The 19029-nt window shown below is 37.2% G+C and overlaps 1 protein-coding gene and 1 long non-coding RNA gene across 2 annotated transcripts in view; one reads left to right on the top strand and one right to left on the bottom strand.

The window, feature by feature from the left end:
• Nucleotides 1-655: 655 nt before the first annotated feature.
• LOC128469943 (uncharacterized) lies at nt 656-1380 on the top strand. Its single transcript, XR_008346005.1, has 2 exons — nt 656-1025; nt 1100-1380. It is a non-coding gene; the product is annotated as an uncharacterized LOC128469943 (long non-coding RNA).
• A 2196-nt stretch (nt 1381-3576) lies between these two features.
• Nucleotides 3577-19029, bottom strand: part of LOC128469709 (otogelin-like) — a 32795-nt gene continuing 17342 nt past the window's right edge. The window contains exons 46-79 of the mRNA XM_053451513.1: nt 18489-18584; nt 17905-17930; nt 17088-17114; nt 16584-16689; nt 16121-16222; nt 15745-15785; nt 15527-15629; nt 15085-15104; nt 14861-14896; nt 14585-14690; nt 14252-14298; nt 14053-14158; nt 13680-13775; nt 13265-13278; nt 12822-12845; nt 12304-12409; nt 11312-11413; nt 10850-10893; nt 10392-10494; nt 10064-10083; nt 9563-9592; nt 9221-9326; nt 8534-8577; nt 8325-8430; nt 7570-7665; nt 7435-7460; nt 6989-7018; nt 6787-6895; nt 6143-6174; nt 5763-5792; nt 5563-5668; nt 5310-5402; nt 4821-4891; nt 3577-4324 (exon numbers count right to left, since the gene is read on the bottom strand). Of these exons, the coding sequence (XP_053307488.1) occupies nt 4031-4324; nt 4821-4891; nt 5310-5402; nt 5563-5668; nt 5763-5792; nt 6143-6174; nt 6787-6895; nt 6989-7018; nt 7435-7460; nt 7570-7665; nt 8325-8430; nt 8534-8577; nt 9221-9326; nt 9563-9592; nt 10064-10083; nt 10392-10494; nt 10850-10893; nt 11312-11413; nt 12304-12409; nt 12822-12845; nt 13265-13278; nt 13680-13775; nt 14053-14158; nt 14252-14298; nt 14585-14690; nt 14861-14896; nt 15085-15104; nt 15527-15629; nt 15745-15785; nt 16121-16222; nt 16584-16689; nt 17088-17114; nt 17905-17930; nt 18489-18584 (2498 nt within the window). The 3' untranslated portion in view covers nt 3577-4030. The remainder of the gene's footprint in view (nt 4325-4820; nt 4892-5309; nt 5403-5562; nt 5669-5762; nt 5793-6142; nt 6175-6786; nt 6896-6988; nt 7019-7434; nt 7461-7569; nt 7666-8324; nt 8431-8533; nt 8578-9220; nt 9327-9562; nt 9593-10063; nt 10084-10391; nt 10495-10849; nt 10894-11311; nt 11414-12303; nt 12410-12821; nt 12846-13264; nt 13279-13679; nt 13776-14052; nt 14159-14251; nt 14299-14584; nt 14691-14860; nt 14897-15084; nt 15105-15526; nt 15630-15744; nt 15786-16120; nt 16223-16583; nt 16690-17087; nt 17115-17904; nt 17931-18488; nt 18585-19029) is intronic.

The following is a 19029-nucleotide window of genomic DNA, read 5'->3' as shown; positions in this document are numbered from 1 at the left end:
GGAGTATTTGAATGTTTGTGTTTTGCCGCCATTCCCTTTTATTTCTAAGAATGATTTATAACAGATTATTAGGAATAATAGGGTTTTCTCCATCCCACCTCCTCCTTTCACCGCCGTTATTACTCTGATCTAACAATATTTTATAACTCTATACAAATATATATATTTATAAATATTATTTTTATTTAAAGCATGACATGCTTTTCAAGCTTTTCTGTAGGTCAGTGTATGTGTATGTTTGGGTGTCGTCGTATTTCCAGGTGTACATATTTAAGGGAGCTCTTGAGGAACTACAATTCCCATCATCCTCTGCATCCCGGGACAACACAGGCAGAAAAAAGTGGCATGCAGCCATACATATCCAGCTGTTTTTGGCTCTGGCGTCATTAGGCGGGCGCCAGACTTAAAAGTACCGGGGGCCACCGAGCATCGCCAGGCCAGCAATGATCCTCAGCCAGCAGAATCAAAGGAAACTAGTCTATGGCTGGCTGAGCATCATGGGAGATATAGTTTCACGATAGGTGGCCAGGAAACTAGTCTATGGTTGGCTGAGCATCATGGGAGATATAGTTCCACGATAGATGGCCAGGAAACTAGTCTATGGTTGGCTGAGCATCATGGGAGATATAGTTCCACGATAGATGGCCAGGAAACTAGTCTATGGTTGGCTGAGCATCATGGGAGATATAGTTCAGGGACAGATGGCGAGTTTCTGTTGGTCAGTCCTGGTTTATAGATCTATTGGTTGTTTTATGGTTTATGCCATATGTTGAAATCTGGGTAATATGTAGGGGGTAACTTCAGCTAGAGAATTGGCTAGGAAATATATGGGCGGGCAGCCATTTTGAAAACAAGCGTTCCATTTGTGAATTCTTACTCTAGACGCTGTACGTGCAAATAAACTACACATTAAAACGCTTCTGGTAACAACTCCAAATTACAAATGCCCCCATTACCGGATCTCTCCTCATCCGGCGCTCGAAGAGATTTTCCTTACTTTGTTTTTTGCACTATTACACAGAGATGTAACATCCGCGGGGCAAACGAGGGCAACACTTGAGCTGCCTGGTGGCAATGTCCATGTGCCTCGTTGTGCTAGTCTCTGCATCTGGAAGCAGATGTGACATCATCACTGCATGTGATCTCTGACCTAATTAGGTCTCTGCTATCATGTATCCTAAATCCCCAATCTTATTCTATTATTACTGTATTATTATTATTTTATTTTTAAAATATTATTATTATTACCGTGTGCACATTTTACTTTATGTTTGTATTCAGTGTTCTAGAAATATTCTATTCTATCTATTTGTGTCTGACGTATAGCGAATGTTAAAATGACTTGTATCGCATAGAGGATATTAAAGTGTTTTGTATTTTCACATTGTGGTTGTTTTAATTGTTTACAATGGAATACAGAATACAAGAAGCTCCATTATTATAGTGAAGGGTTAACCAGTCTCCTTGGCACTGATGGAAATCCATACTTCCCAAGTGTCCTGTTTTGCATCTATTTTCATGGGCCGGTTGGGGAGATCAGAACTTCCTTTTGCATCACAGACCTCAATCTTGGATGACTTTGCTACCTATTGAAGCTGAGCGTCATGATATCATGTCATATCCCGGCTTTTACCCCCAATACATTACAAGGTGGCTGTACGGAGAAGATAGTTGGACCAAAGGTGTCACCTGAAATGTTTAGGGGGATTAACTCCATCAACAGAGGTCTGTCTATTCCTCCATATGGAGGGAACCCAAAGGGCCATGTAGTGGTATTATCAGCATCTTCATCAATGCCACAGCTCGGCACGGAGCAGGGAATTATGAAGAAGAGAACTCAAACTGATCCCTCAATGATCGGGGTCAATGGACAATGGACAACAGCTCCTTCTTGGGCAAACAGAAAGGGGGAAGGGGCAAATTGCAGTGGAAGTCCAAAACATTTAGGTCTTTAAACCACAGTTTATCCAACGACAGCTTTTTTCATCAATATATAAATGGGGGAGCCAGTGCCACCAAGGGTTTGTCTACTGACCAAGTATTTTTCCTGATCATTAATGAGACATGAAAAAAGGTATTAATTAAGATACAATAAAAGCCTTTAAGTTTAGCAGTCTGCCTACTGCCTTTCTTTATGAGGTCCTTCAATCTTTATGATGCTCACATTTGCTCTAGACCTAGATTCTATCAGTGCAACATCTTAATGCAGCCAGCTGCTGACGGATGAACAAGAATGGATTTATCAACTAAGAAAGAGACCCGATTTAAGAGGAAATGCCAGAATAATCAAAATTTGCCTAAGGAAAGAGAAAAAAAAGAGCTTAGGCTCATAAATCCGTTGTCATATCATTAATCATGGGAAAGGGCGGCCTGCAGAAGGCATGGAGCAGACTGATCTGTCTGAGTGGATTAAAGCATCAAATACAGTTCAACCTGTAATCTGCTCTTTAAATCCCAATGTTCTAAAGGTTCTTTAAGAGCCAGAAAATCAAAAGGTAGATGGGGATTATTTCGACATTTTATTACTCTTCTGTGTTTCTCACTATGAAAGCTTTACACTCATCATTATGTTAGAATGTGCGAAAAGATACCCTTAAAATTTAAATATATATATTGTTATTCATCCGAACAGTTTTTTTTTTTAGATCATATTACATGTTTTTTGTAGAGCACAATGCAAACGGATGGCAAATAGGATTTGATTAAAAATAAACCCGAGCTACGCAAATGTAGACTAAGAGGACCTTGGAAGGAGGAAGAATTTATCCACCACCCTCCGGCTGAAGACCTCCTTTCATCGAAGTCCTTCCAGTTCTCCAGCTGCTTAGTATTATTATTTTATCTTGAATTCCTTTACATATTTAATTATTTGTATCATATCCACTCCCCCCTCCCCCCCAAGCTAATGCACACCATGACTATTTACATACCTGGGAACTTCTGGGCTCTGACTACCTGGACCCTACCTTTGCGGGACGTGGCAAGGACTGCCCACTGACGTCAGTGGGTGTTCCCGCTGAAATTACGGGAAACACCCCCATTTAAATGGGCGGGGAATGGGGGCGTGTCAAAGCCCGGCTCAAACCCGGAGAGTTCCCAGGTATGCGTCATAAACTTTAATTAGCGCGCATTAGCATTATAAGATATTATTTTTTATTTTTTTCACCCAATCAGCAGATCAGATGTCGGATATGACTGGCCACGCGCTACGCGAGCTTGAAAGCCTCTCAGCGTTCTGCCAAACTTACGTCATTTCCCATCCGCCGCCCTTAAATTCTTTTTAAAAATCATTACGAGGACCTTATTCCACTTAATTGTTGGCATCTGCAATTAGTTTTTTTCTTTTACAAAACCTATATTATTTAAAATATTTAAATTACATATATTCAAATCAATTAAAATTATTAATAAAAATCAGTTATTAGAATAATTTAGGGTAATTTGAGGTATTTATATGTAAATAGTCTGTTTTACAATTACCGTACTTTGGTCCATAATTCTATTTCATAAATACTGTTGTTATTAAAAAAATAATAATTGTGAACATCTAATAATAAGGAGACAAAGGACATAAAATTATAAAGCAGTGACCTTTATTCATTACTAATTATTACACAGCATTCCAAACAAATGTAACAGCCAATTATATAACCAGATACTTATACAATATTTACTTTTTGGTGCCCTATGTTTAATCTATCCAAAAAAAAGTATTGGGTCATATTTATCGCCAATCATGAGGCATTTAGCTCTAAAACTATATATATATATATGATTTTTTATTCGTTATTTACAGTATTAAAATCCTTCATTATACCGGAGTTTCAAGAACATGGAACACCAAACAGTATATTCACATAGGCCGTATCAGTTACCATGGTTACTAAATGGGGAAGGCTGTTCTAAACATGTTTATGGGGGGTTTCTAAAATAAAACTATATACCAGTCACAAAGTCTTACATGGAACGACCCAATTTTGTTTATATAGAAGATGAACTACTAGATATTTAACAGAATTTGCGTCGCTGTTTAATCTTGTTTATGTCCTTCTATGGCGGACCACAGCTGGTACCCGCTGGCAATCTCCTCGCTTCCACTTCCGCTTCCGCTGCTAATTTCATCGGTTTCTGAGCATCGGTGGCACCCGCATTGTTTGGCTTCCCATACAGTCAGACGAGCAACTGAACCATCTGGGCAGGGGAGTTCAAAGTTCTTGAGGCGAGTGTTTGTTGCAGAACAGCATCGACAATGGGGGACTGGAGTCCACAAACTGTTGTATTCTGTCTTAGAATGGCAGTAGCCACTACATGTTGACAGTATCACCTGAAGGCAAGGCAAAGAGTAATTAGACATTTTGAATTACGTATCACCATTTACTATGGTGCTGGTAGTTAAAATTTAGTGAAAAATACATAGATCCAAGACATAGTGGAGAAAAAAGGATGCGGCCCAGAGAGAGTATGGATTTAAATAAATTGTGATGTTTGTGGACTAACCAGTTGCTGGTTGAATTGGGTAGGAATCAGGGGAGGTGGGAGAGGACTAGGCAGAACATGGGCAGGGAGAAAGAAGAAACTGATTCGGAGACCCAGGGAAACATGGCTTCATCCATAGATTCTGGGTCCAAGGCACAAGAGGTGCGTTAAGGTGTAATTGCTACCAGTGGACCACATATGAAATATGAGCTGTGCCCTGGGCAACTCGCTCCACAAAGCAACGCTTTGGATTTGTTATATGCCCCCTGCCGAGGTAGAATGTTATTAGCCATCACCATAAATGAAATTATTATTTCTGGTTGATGAAATCTGCCGACACTTACCGACGCACTACATTGTCCAGAAGTTAGTGTGACCTCTGTAGCAACTGGGTTACATTCATCTCGTTTCCTCTCTTTCAACAAAAGAAAACAAGAATATAAGTGAAAACGTAAAAAACCATCATGAGGTCTTTTTGTACAGAAGCATCTATTATTTACTATTTCATGACATAACAACACAGTTAAACTGGGATGGGGTGTGCAGGGTACATCCTAGGCCGAGACCCGCCAGCTGGTAATTTGGAGGACTGGAAGAAGATGGGTGAGGACCAAGAGCCAGAAGAAGTGGAAGATAACTTGCTGTTGCAGAAGATCTAGCTCATGTGGACAATTAGGTCATCTGTGCAGAGTTCTTTGAAATAAGAACTCTACCGTGTAGAGTAGTTACAATAGCTACTATACCGTGTCAATGAATATGTTGGTCCACCTATACTACTACAGACCACTAAAGACAAACATTTAGAACTCTAGTAAAGTAATTGTGATACATACCACATTTCAATTTGGGGCAGCACTGGTTGTACTGAGGAACTGCTACCAATCTCTCGTCTCTGCTGCACGCCGGAATTGTCTTACATTCACATTCTAGAAAAGAAAGGATTCCGTTAGATAACACTAGAGATCACATCGAAAAATAAATGATGTAAGACCTCCTTTTTCCCATTTGTAGCTAGGAAATAATCAAAATTCAAGAACCCAGGTTCCTAGCCAACCCCACCATCTAGTCTGTTGTCTCCAAACTTACGGCATGTGTATATTGGGCAGCAGGGGTCCAGTGGATTGTTGGTTACAACCAGTTTTTCGGTGTCCTTACAGATCTTTGTCTGGCAGATCCTGTTTTCACAGACAATCTGAAATGAGGGTAGACAAAAAAAAAGGTTCAAGACACAGTGACAATTTTTAAAACATTAAAACAACTCAGGCACAATGAATGACATCCCATACCTTGGTTGAGCTGATAATGGTGGTGGTGGTCTGTTAAGAAAAAATAAACAAAAAATATATTTAAATGTGTTTAAATTAAGGGTCACAACATCTTCTGCTAAATTTTATACATTTTATAAATAAAAGAAAATGCCCTTACCCCTCCCCTGGAGGAATTCTCTAATCACGTAAAAAAATTCCTTATTTCTATATTGGCTGGGAACTCTTAATTGTCATGTGACACAAACAACAGGTACTGATTGGCTGTTATCATCGAAACTGAAAATGCTTCTTAAAAATTCTTTGTTGTTTACAAATAACTAAACTTTCAGAGGAGAGGATAAAATGGCAAATCAGCTTTCCATGATAGAGAATAAAAATATTATAATATATCCACTTACTGTAACAGGTGGAGCCAGGGTTGTTCCAGGTACTAAAATATGAGAGCAAAATGTTATTAATTACCCGGTTTTGTTCTATTTTTGTCTATTTCCCACCAATGTTCTCCTTATAAAGTTTTTGATAGTTTGAATTCTGGGACAGGTTTCCACTAGCTTTTGTGCCTCGGATGTAATCCTGACATGGCTCTTGGAGCCTACTCATTAAGTATCTCAAGTGTGCATATGCCAGATGCTGTGTTATATCCCTGTCTTAGTTCAACTTAACAATATCGTGAAAAGTATAACTGTGATAGCTTAACCTTCAACATTATCGGCATCCAAATCGGGACACCTGTATTGCAAGAGGAGGTAAGGCTGGCCTCGGAAGTGGACGGTGACCAAGTTATGGCCACCGTCCGCTTTATCTGAATGACCACCTTGAGAAGCTAGTGTCCTGAGGAGCAAAAATGGCAGCTGCAATGGATGTCTTTGCTGGAGCCTCCATTGATTTGTCACCTCCCTGGCTCAATCTGGAGAGATCAGAGGATCACCCCAACCGGCCCATGAGCCTCACTCTCTGCAAAAATGGGACCGAAACTACACTGCCCATGAAAACCAGGGCTGTTGGGAGGAAAGTTTGTATTGTCATAACTTTTTCCACTTACCACAGATGTACAAGGGACAGCATGGATCATTAGGGTTGGATTCATGGATCTCAATCTCGTTGGGCCTGCACTCTACATCTTTGTGGCACGTCACAAGCGAACAGTCGACCTACAAGTTGATGTTGGGATAAAATGATGATAATGCAATAAAACACCTTCAAACTACACAATGCGTATGACTCGTGTTCTGTTTAAAACATACCTGAGTGGTTGTAACAACTGGATAAGGAGTCTGCAAAGAAGGAGAATGGACTTTGTTATAGATAGATCAAATTATAATGTACTTTTTAAGCCCATCGGAAAACACATATTTCACAATATATAAATACATAATTTTATGGTTGGTGGTCACCACAACATGAGGAACTGTATTAAAGGTTGAGAACCACTGATTTAGAGGATCCCATCTACTTTGTACTGATTTCAGCCTCCATCATGGTGAAAACCAGTTCAGTGAGTCAGCGGGGGACATTATATACCCTCCATGAGATACCCATTAACCCTGTATTGCCCTTATTCCCCATAAAGCACTCAAACATCCGCATTGAATGTTACCTTTAAGAGGTACCACCTATGCCTCGCCTACATTTATTTATTTATTTAAAATGTATTAATTTAAAACAGTTATACCAAAGCCGAATAACTTACCGTTGTCTCCCTTGTCTGTTCAGGAGCTGAAATAGTAAGACGTATTGGTTATTGTTGAAATATTTTTAAACGGATATTTATTTGATGTTGAGAAGGAAGTTTTAAGACTCTGAACGATCACAAGGGAAGACTTACGACATTCGTATTTCGGGCAGCACTGGGTTTCAGGGTCGATACTAATGAATGCTTTGTTTCCGTTACAGTATGGAGCCGGGGAGCATGGGCTGCATTCTGTGAAAAAAAATAGCATTTTTAAAAAGTATTATTGGCAAAGCAAATTCTCACCTTAATTTCTGAATGATTACTCGCACTTCTATCGATTGGTTAATATTAGGTGTGTGCTACGCCGTACAACAGGAGGAAGGTCCAGTATTTATACAACATGCGCCATTCTAATACATCTGATCTGTGCGATCAAGCATGGAAACTGTTCTCATGACAAAAAATTCAATATGCCGACATATGAGGATCTATGATTACTATGCCAGGAATTAAAGGTTCATAGCCAGGACAGACTATGGATGAAAATGTTGGCCGGCATTTACTTGCCCCCATTTGTCTTATATACACTATTTAGAAGAGTCCCTTCAATGGCAAATGAAACCCACTTCGAATGCCACTACCAATTAATCATGAAACTTGGGCCTCTGAGGCGCTGAGGTGTCTTGCCAAGGAGAGACGGTCCTAGACCATGTCTTTTAGAAGGCCGAAGCAGGCAAAGATCTCTTGGACATGTCCGCTACACTTTGTGGAGACTTTCTTTGGAGCCCTGCCAGGTGCAAGGCCAACTTCCACATATAGGGGGGCAGTTTCTGGGGTGACTGGGGTCCCCCTGATTCGAGTACCCTCAGCAGCTGTCTGACTTGCCTGGAACTAATAAAGGATCTTACCACAAGTGTATTCTGGACAGCAAAGATCATCGCCAGGAACAGCTTTTAGGAAAGATCCTTCCATGAAGCACTCTTCCACGGGGCACACAATGTCCTTACATCCATCCTGTTAAAAAAAGTATATGTTTTTTTATTCCAGATGTCTTGTATTTGAAGGACGGCCATGCTTACATACTACAATATACATTCACGATATCAATTGTGCTTACCTTTGGTGTCGTTGAGGGCAATACTGTGGTTGTTACTGGAGGAACTATGATAGTAATAAGCACAAGAGCACATGTTAAGTATTTTGTTTGTTAAAAATTGCAAAATTCTAAAAATAAAATATATAATATTTGTATGATCGGGATTCATAAAATGTCATTTCAAAAATCTAGGTAAATAACGAAGCACTCAAAAATTGTTTGTGTCAGTTCAGTCCCACCAAAATAATTAATAGGAAAATAAAATGAAGGAACATGAAATGATGGACAGGGGTGATGGGGAAAAGCAAGGTGTATAAACTCTATTCCCCGAATAACGATGTATTTCCTAGTTAAATATACCTTGGCTGGGAAAATTGATAATTAATTACACAATTACGAATTATTATAATTAAAATGGTAAAAAATATGATCTATTTTCAAAACTTAACGGCTTCCTGAATATATATATATATATATATGATATACATTTTCTTGATTCAGATTTAAGAAGTCTGAATATTTTTATGAAGCCATCATTTTAGAATACTGAAAATTCTGAATTTTTTTTTTGTTTTGTTATTTTTAGTCTTGTTACATGATTCAGAAAAAAAAAATATTCTTTATTTTTGAACTATTACAAAACTAAATTGTAACCACCGAATAACATATTTATTATACAATCATTCACTCATATTTGTCTATACCCACCACACTCATATAGGGGACAGCATATATCTTCTGGGTCAGATCTAACCATGAGTGTCTCTCCAGAGAAGCATACAGGTGTTGGAGAACACTCAGCGTTTTGACATGGCTGACAATGGAAAAAAAACAAGCATTAAAATTGTGAAGTTACACAGAATTTTTAAAATATACTGTATGTTTTTGATTTTTATTTGAAGAATTAAGATCCAATTGATAAAATGCAGGAGTATCCAAAATTTAGTTGACGCAACGAGTCAACTTTGGAAAGTCGAGATGAAAACCTATTAATCATCAAGGTTATTGTTAGACGAAGTATTTTTATTTATAGTATCAAAAAGTACATACCACAGTAGTAGTGGGGACAGGGGTTGTAGTCTGCAAAAGAAATAAAAAATATATTTTTCTAAATATATATAAAATTCACAATGGAACTCATTATTATTATTAGTGGTAGTAGTAGTCTTTACTTGTTTAATAATAATTATTTAGTGTATTTTAATAAAAATGAAAAAATAATTAATAATTAGACAAAGTATTTTTATTTTTAATATCAAAAAGTACATACCAAAGTAGTAGTGGTTGTGGTCTGCAAAAGAAATAATTTTTTTTTTTTAAAAATATATATAAAACTCATAATGAAACTCATTATTATTATTAGTAGTAGTAGTATTAGTAGTCTTTACTTATTTAATAATTATTTAGTATATTTTAATAAAAATGAAAAATAAATAAATAATAATAAATGAAAATAACAGGATGATGAGAAGAAATAATAAAACATAATTATGGGTTTTATTTGAGCAGTCATTTGCTAGAAAAGTAATTAATTAAGGCATTGGAACTTACTGTAGGCTGAATAATGGGGACTGTAAAACAAAAAAGAAATAATAAAATTAATAAAATGCAAGGCAAATTAATAATTAAAAAGCTCCCTATGCTGAAATAATCATTAGTGTAATTTCTTATTAAATTATTGTGATGTGTATTTTATTATTATTATTATTATTATTATTGTTGTTGTTGTTTAGTGTAATCCTCTTGTAATTATCCAGACTAAAAGACCAAAGCGAATTGTTGAGAAAAATGTGACGTGATCTTAGTACATTTTTTTATAGACACGCTGCACTCTAATATGTTTAAAGAAATTGGGGCGGTATATTATATTTTTACTCACCACATGTATACTCAAGGCAACAAGGGTTGTTTCCCACAATTGCCACAAGAATATCTGGCTCTTCGCATGTTTTCGTGGCACACACTATGCCTTTGCAGATGTCCTAAAACACATACACAGTCAGCACATAAGTATAAGATGAAACACGTTCTCCCCTGTACCATGGCCTTCCACACAAGTACCCAAAATAACATCTTTTATCAAACACCCCTATTGGAGCCAGCTTCCTACTATATACTGTACTTATTTACCTAAACAGCCACTACACAGTTAAAACCAATCATTCTTGGATATCCCTATAACCTAATAACCTCCCAATATTTACCAGTTTGTTCCGGTTGTTGTCTTTTATATTTAGTATAGATATTTTGTTTTAGTTTTTTCCCATGTATTATGAAGTCTATACACTGTTTGAAAGTTGACTATATACATTCTATAGTTACATAGTAGGATCATACCAGTGGAGTCAGGGTGGACACAGTAGTCGTGGTCACGTCAGGTGCTGTCAATAAAACAAAATAGTGTTAATCACTCATTCAATGCCTTGTTTTATACTTTTATTGACTTCACTGGTGATTATAGCTCAGTGGAACTAGGGTTATCTACACTAAGAAGATTGAGTAGGTGCTTAGGACCTTCAGTGGTCTTGGGTCTCCCTAAAAGAAAGTACGAGAAGTAAGTTCGCATGTGATTTTTCCTTTTATTACCTTCACTCAAGCTAGAGTTTCCCTAAATGTTCTGTCTTAGGTCAGCTAAAGCTCTGGATCAGCCCTGATGCTATACAAATAATGTCAGCTTGATATAGAAGGTGATGGATGAAAGGTGGATCTCTATCTGTTCTGGAACGGCTTCTCTGATGCTCTTCAGTGAAGCAGTGTGAGGTGTTACTCATATTTACAGCCTGTACAGAAGATACTTACGGCATTCATATTCGGGGCAGCAATTTGTTGCAGCATTAAATATGCCGACTGGGTCTTTGCCATTGGCACAAGTTGGTGGTTGCTCGCAGTCCTTCTCACATCCTGAAGGAAAACGCACATCAATCAGTAGACTATTCTGCAGACCATGATAAGGTGCTAAATAACCATTCTTTTATTCCATTAATTGATATTTGGAAAGCATAAGATGAAACAGTCCACAGCGTATTCCCTTTCCACTCACTGAATGAAATCCATCACACAGACAAAATGGCGGCAGGTTATTTTTTTTATAAGATACATTTTTATTGAGGATTTTAAAATGTGATGCAGCCATATGCATCCATCAGTATGTAGTAATACACAAGAATAATACACATTGGATTGTACATCTAAATTGCGTGATACATCTACACGTATACCTCAAAAAATAGAATGCTCAGAAAACATTGGATTACACCCCAAAAAGGTTACGTCTGCATGCAATATTGTTGGTTAATCTGGGTCGTGGCTAACCCAAAGAAGAAAAGGAGAAGAGCAAAGGTGGTAGAGAAGAAGAAAAAGAAAGGGAAGGAAGACTTTAGAAAAGTAGAGAATGGCGAAGGGGAGATTGTCACCACCACCACCATGTGACCCAACAGGAACTCAAGGTCTCCTACATATATATGGCGAGCTGCCATGTTTTTGTGCTATTGGATTGTGCCACGTAATTTGTAATGTAAGCAAATTTGTAATGTAAGCAAATGTACCTGGGGCATTTGAGAGCTGCGAGTATTATTTAGGCACAGTTTAATCCTAGACTTAACCTTAACCCCTTAATGACAAAGCCCGTACGTGCTCAAAATGCATTGTTTTCAATGGGTTTAGGGACCGCCCATTGTCCTTAAGGGGTTAATCTGGGTGTAATCTTTAGATTTAGCCCATGTTAAAGGCGACCTGAGAGGTGTTGGCACTCATGATGGTTAACGTTCTTCATATTGTATGCATGAACTTACTGCATTCGTAACGTGGGCAGCAATCATCAGTCCATGGGACTTCCACGACAGTTGCTCGTTTCCTTTCACAATTTATAGAGTCGCAAAGAACATTCTTACATTTGTCCTGTAATGTACACGCACAGCGTTAGGGATGAGATATAGTAAACAATTATATAACCGACCTGCACTAATAAATTATAAGTAATATTATAATAATAAATATAAATATATATAATAAATATTGCTATTTCCCCCCGAAATAATAAAATACAGTATTTTAGTGGCTACTCCCGGTAACAGAAACGTATTTTTTTGGTTTTCGTCTCAAAATGAGCTTTTTTGGTAACATGGTCGTCTCGAAATGAGTTGAAATGAGTATTTGTCATCAAATTATGAAAGATTACTTTTGGCGTTTTTCTTTAACAACCAGAAGACAATCTTTGGATTTTTGGCCCCCAAAAAATTAGTTTTTGGCCATTCTGCATATTTTGTATCGCCTAAGTAATTTTGTAAAAATGGTCATTAGTTTTACGTACCTCAGGGGTTGTGGTAGGCGTTGTCTGAAGAAACAAAAATATTATAATGAAATTAATGAATTATTTATATGACTTAATTATTTTATTTAATAAATAAAAACACAACAGATTAGGCTCTAGAGTTATTTTTTTTTTTTAAATTACTAAATTATTTATGTTTTAAGCAAAAAAAAATAATTTCCGTATCCCTTATTTCTATCTAGGTACTTATTGATGATTACGCATATATTACACTCCACAAACAATATGAATGATTAATTAATGAATAATTAAATGAAAACAAATTATATTCATTTAAAAATAAATTAAGTTAGACTAAAAATGAAGATCTTTACTAAAGTATTAGTAATGGACACAAACACTTTTTCTGGAATATTATCGTAAGAACAAAAACGTATAGATTAATAAAAACGAGGAGAAATAAAGTTATTCAAAATACTTACGGTTGTCTCTGGAGCTGAAATATGAAAGGAAAGAGATTGATGTCAGTGTTTTAATAAATACGAACTGGGTCATTTAAAGGGATCTTATCACCCTGGTAACCGACTGAACGACTGTTGCTATGGCGACAACACCACATTTCAAACTTGGCACCAGCTACGGTAACACGAATGAAGAATAAAAGACTATGATACATTTTCTGGAAGGGTGTTTATATACGTATTGTTTCACTAATTTAATTTATTTATTTATTTTTGTTTATTTTTATTGAAATTATGTTATTTTATCAACGGTTAATGGGAATCGCCGAGTACATATAACCCCTCCCCCTCCCTCCGAACCTCGACAAAGACTGATATATGTACTTAAAGTATGTAGAACCATAAGGTGTTTGGGGGTCTTTAAGTGAATACTCACGGCACTCGTATTCTGGACAGCACTGGGTTTCGGGGTCGATAGACATGATTGCTGTGTTTCCATTGCAGGGGGGAGGTGGCGCGCATGGACTGCATTCTGCGAGAAAACAAAAAGAATATATTAAAATAATAATATTTCTAGCCAATTGTTCCCAAGTTAAATGACCATGGATGGGATAGACATTTAGACAGGAAAAAGGGCGACAAGACGGGCTGAATGGGTGATCTGCCGTCTAATAGTTGTAACGCTACGCTACTTCCATACAACTAATCCTGAATTCATCTGCGATTACACGTTGGACGTTGATGATCTTCTCTTGCACTGTTTAGTCGATGCGTGCCATTGAATAATAATGTTTTATTGAGTATCTTACCGCAGATATAGTTTGGACAGCAGGGATCGTCACTCGGCACTTGCTTAGAGATGGCGCCTTCTTTAAGGCATTTATTGACTTCGCACACCACATTCGTGCATATTTCCTGAAAACATATTGACAGCAATGAATCCCGGTTTATAAGATCGAGGCATTACGCTACGGCGCACCGCACTTCATATCATCCGCCGGCGCTCACCTGGGTCGTTGTTATTGGCGGCTGGACGGTAGTAGTCGGTGGTGGAACTGCAAAAGAAAAAAACATTTAACCTTTATTTGTCAAAATGTATTTATTTTGTTTTATTGTTTATGTTGTTTAATTCAGAAATAATGTTTCAAGATTCCGTTATAGACACATATATATAAAAAACATTTTCTGTATCTCTTATTTTATTTATTTTATAAAATTTTACTTAATATATATATAATTTATATATAAAATATTGGGTATTAATGCGCACAACTTGTTTGTTTTTTTTCTTAGATTTTTTTAATTTTTTTAATTTTTTTTTTATTAATAAAGTTTACTTACTGCATTGATACAACGGACAGCAATCATTTTCTGGGTCTGCTGATACGAGGAGAGTTTCCTCGGGATTACAGGATGGCTTTGTGTTACACTCGACATTTTCACAAGGCTACCAGGGAGAAAAAAAATTCTAACTTAATCCCAACTATATAAAATATAATTTTATAAACAAAAAAAAACCTATAGGGTCAGATTATCATAACATTGATTATTTAACCCTTTAGGACAATGGGCGGTCTCTAAACCCATTGAAAACAATGCATTTTGAGCGGAACTTACGTTGCGAGGAGTTGTCGAGATGAGGATCGCAGGTGTCTGTGAAATGCATTAAGAAAACAATAGGTTAGGATTTCGAAGAGCAAGACATTGATACAGAGGCAGGGAGATTGAAAATGTGAATGGAGAAAGGAAATTTTAACATATTTATAAAAAAAAAAGAAAATGGCTAATGTGCAAAAGACAAATCAGAGAGGAGGAAGAATTTGGACGGTGCGAGAACTTACCGTAGGTGTTAATAAGGAAACTGCAAGAGAAAGAAAATTAACATTATTAGAAAATAATTCTCAAGAACATATTCTAAAAGCAAACATTCCGCATTCAAAAAGTGCCTTTGTTCTCCCCAATACCAAAAATAATTCTGTTGTTATTTATGGGCTAAACCAGACCCTGCAAGTTATAATGTTACTCTGTATGATTATTAGTGGGGACACCTAACCGAGCTTTAAGTGTCCTCTAAAAAGTGAGGAATGAGGCAAAAAGTGGGAACTATATGGTGAATATAGTGGAATATAATAAGTGATTGAGGCGTAAATGTGTTATTCAGGGTGTTTATCATTTTTGGGACTGTCTTCTTTTGTACATGCAACGAGTAGTCCAAGTTTAGAATATGTAATGCCATTCATAGCTCGAGTACTGTGTCAACCTGGTGTTAGTATGTGTACTTACCGCATATGTACTCGGTACAGCAAGGGTCTCCTCCGACGACGACCACTCGCGTCTCACCTTCCTCGCAGGTTTTTGTGGTGCACACCACATGCTTGCACTGATCCTGCATTTTCACACAAGTGGGGAATTAGATTCATGTAGACATATCGGGTGAAGGATCCACGTTGGTTTCCATAATTTGTAGTTTCAAAGGGTTAAAGTACTCAGTTGGAACTCACCGGTGTAGTTACAGGAACAGATGGAGTTGTAGTATCAGGTTCTGTTGATAAAAAGCAACAAGGGTTATGATATTGCACATAGTGTGAATATAGACATTTGGCCTGAATTGTTCAAGATATGACAAAAACAAAAGAAAGTATCACAAAAACAATATGGCGTTGTGTACTTCCTTAACTAGACGGACCAACCACTAAAAGTAGGAGAAGTGTCATCCTATTGTAAGCTCTGCATTAAAGGGTTAATCTTAGTTTTACTGTTGCCAGCAGCTATGTATCAGTCTATGCTTAGCTTCCTCTGGTCTTGCATTTGCCATGTGGAACGTTGAGATCTATTGTACCGTTGGCCATTGGCCATCTCGCCATTGAAGATACTTACGGCACTCGTAGTCCGGGCAGCATTGGCTTTCGGCATCATACAGTCTGATGGGTGGTTTGCCGTTCTCACAAGTAGGAGGAAGAACGCATGCCTCTTCGCATTCTGTAAGAAAATATCAAAAACCAAAGAGTTTAGAGTAGGAAACATGATTCAGAAACATAATTCCATCGAAGCCAAAAGAGCAGCTATGGGATGACGCATTAAGGCATTGGTGAACTCCTAGTATAGGTCATAACTATCTATTCTCTAATCAAATTCTATCAAATATCAAAAACAACCGGTCTCCCACCATACTGAATCCATCACTTCATAGCGGTCCTTGCATCGCGCTTTGGTCGTCATGGACAGCCCACGAGTAAAAATTCATTAATATCATTAATGAAATGTGTTAAAAAAACCCTAATTGTTTGACTGGATCTTCAGAATCCATATGATGTTCTGTATATGTTATGTACGAACTTACCGCATTTGTAATGAGGGCAGCAGGGATCTGACCATGGGATCCTCACCACACTTTCACCCCTCTTTGCACATGTTATGGCTTCACATACGACGTTCTTACACGGCTCCTGAAATGTTCACACAACGAAGGAGAAATCATTCATTTAATGCCAACGGTACATTGTTCCCAGTGTTTTCGTGATCTGGGGGTTAATCTCTTAACCACTTAATGAGAAAGCCTGTACATGTAGGGGCTCAAAATGCATTGTTTTCAATGGGTTTAGGGGGTTGTCTTTAAGGGGTTAACAAATGAATCCGTCCATTTACTAATTAAATGGCGTTCTTCCGATGTGTTTTTAGAAATCCCATTATCTGTATTGATTTCGATTATCTTGTTGGTGGATCTATTCACCTAGCGTTGGATAATAGTAAATATTCTAGAAAAATGGTGTTTTGATTTATTTCTTAGCGCTCCGCAGCAGTATTCCATATATTTTGTACACATTGAGCTATAAACATTACATACCTCAGTGGTTGTGGGAACAGCAATTGTCTGAAAAATAAATAAAAAATAGAATTTAAAATATATATATATTTAATCATTTTAATTGAGTCTTTCATAAGCATATAGCTGGTATTAGTTTTATAAATGCACTACATGAAGGAAGTATTCATAAGTACTGATATTTCAAAGAGTATTTGATGGTTTAAAGCCAAGAGAACTTTATTTTATAAAATATACCAAGAGATAAATCAGTAGAAGCCCACTATGTTGGCTTTGTAATGGAAATGGTTTGTCTTTGGACCGTCATATAGAATTTATGAAAGTAATACAGATTCCGAGATTTTGTTAGATATTTTAATTATGGTCTCTTTCTCCTATGGACCTAAAACATAATTTTGATTCCATTTTTTTAAAATTTGTCCAAACTGAGACGCATTCTGATAGATATGACAGCATCTCAACAAACAGCTTGTGGGTCATCATGGACCTCTTAGTCCAAAACAGCTGGAGTTGTCCACCTCTTCGCGTCTATCCATTTAGTATTTGTTTTAAATAAGATCTGTTGGGTTAAACCATGGGTTTCCCCATTCTTTTCCATCCCCTTGATTTATTTCTAAATATAATTCCCCTCTAAGGATCCCCCCAAGTGTCAGAGATAGGTAGTTCGGTTCAACTCAATTACTTCTTATTTATTTCCCCCAGATGTCTATTAAATCCAAATGTTATCGGGAAGAGAGAGAGGGAATCAGAAAAAATGGAAATAAAGGACAAAAAAAAGAGTAATACAGGGTCTAATTAGAAAAAAATGCTAATTTATAAATTATTTTTTAAAACTTACAGTTGTACCAAGTTGGGATTCAGGAGCTGAAATATTAAATAGGAAAAATGTCAGTTTCATAAAATGCAATCAAGCGTCATTTCCTTAGCTCACAGAAAATGTGATTTTTGGAGGTGAAAATGTATATTTAATAATAGTAATAAAATATATTTAAATCAGCCAAATGGTATACGCATTTACAATTTAAGATATTTTTTTAATAATTAAGTATTAATTGACACGATCAATTATTCTTAAGATGTTCCATCGGCTCTGTTTAACCCCTCTGCAACTAAAACTATGCTGTTTTTGTCTTATTCATAATTTTTTTTGTCATGAAAGCAGACTGTGATAGGTCGTTGCCAGAGAACCTGAAAAAAGCTTCCTAAAAGTATAATGTGATAAAACATTAAGAGGAAAGAATAAAGCGACTGCTCTGCCAAGGTTTATTTGCAGGGAATACTAGAAAGCACAATATATGTTTTGGGGAATAGCACCTTTATAAGGGTAAAAGTAACTAAGCTACTCCTTTACCAATTCAAAATGGAAACTTAAAATATAAAATGACTGGCGCAATAAGTGACTTTCCCGCAGCCCATACTTACGGCATCTGTATGTCGGGCAGCACTCGGTTTCAGGATCGATAGTCATAATTGCTTTGTTTCCATTACAGAACGGCTCTGGGGCACATGGGCCGCATTCTGTAAGACAAAAATCATCATTGTGATGAAATGTTCTTCCATCTTAAATAGAATGTGGTGTCATTTCAACATTCGTCAGTATATATTCTCTGGAATTCCCTTCCCCGTTCCGTCAGACTGAGTAGCGTACAACCTTTCTTCCTAACACTCTCAGCCATCATCCCAATCCAGCCATCAGAACGATCGACAATCTCTACAAATCATCCGGACCCGACCAACCCATCCCCATCCGAGCCGCTGTCTCCTACTGTTCCCCCTCAACTACCGACTAGATTGTAAGCTCCTGGGAGCAGGGCTCTGTTCCCCTTTTGTACCCGTTTGTTATTGTGTGAGATTCACTTCGGACTCTGCTGGCGCTATAGAAATAAATGTAATACTACCACTACTACTCGTAATGTACCGTTAACAGACGTCTCAGTGCTGAGGCTGTGCGCGTATTGTTACG

This window comes from Spea bombifrons, chromosome 12 (genome assembly GCF_027358695.1).
Source record: "Spea bombifrons isolate aSpeBom1 chromosome 12, aSpeBom1.2.pri, whole genome shotgun sequence".
Taxonomy (NCBI): Eukaryota; Metazoa; Chordata; class Amphibia; order Anura; family Pelobatidae; genus Spea; species Spea bombifrons.
The sequence above is the reverse complement of the archived record's forward strand: the minus strand, read 5'-3'. Positions and strand labels throughout refer to the sequence as shown.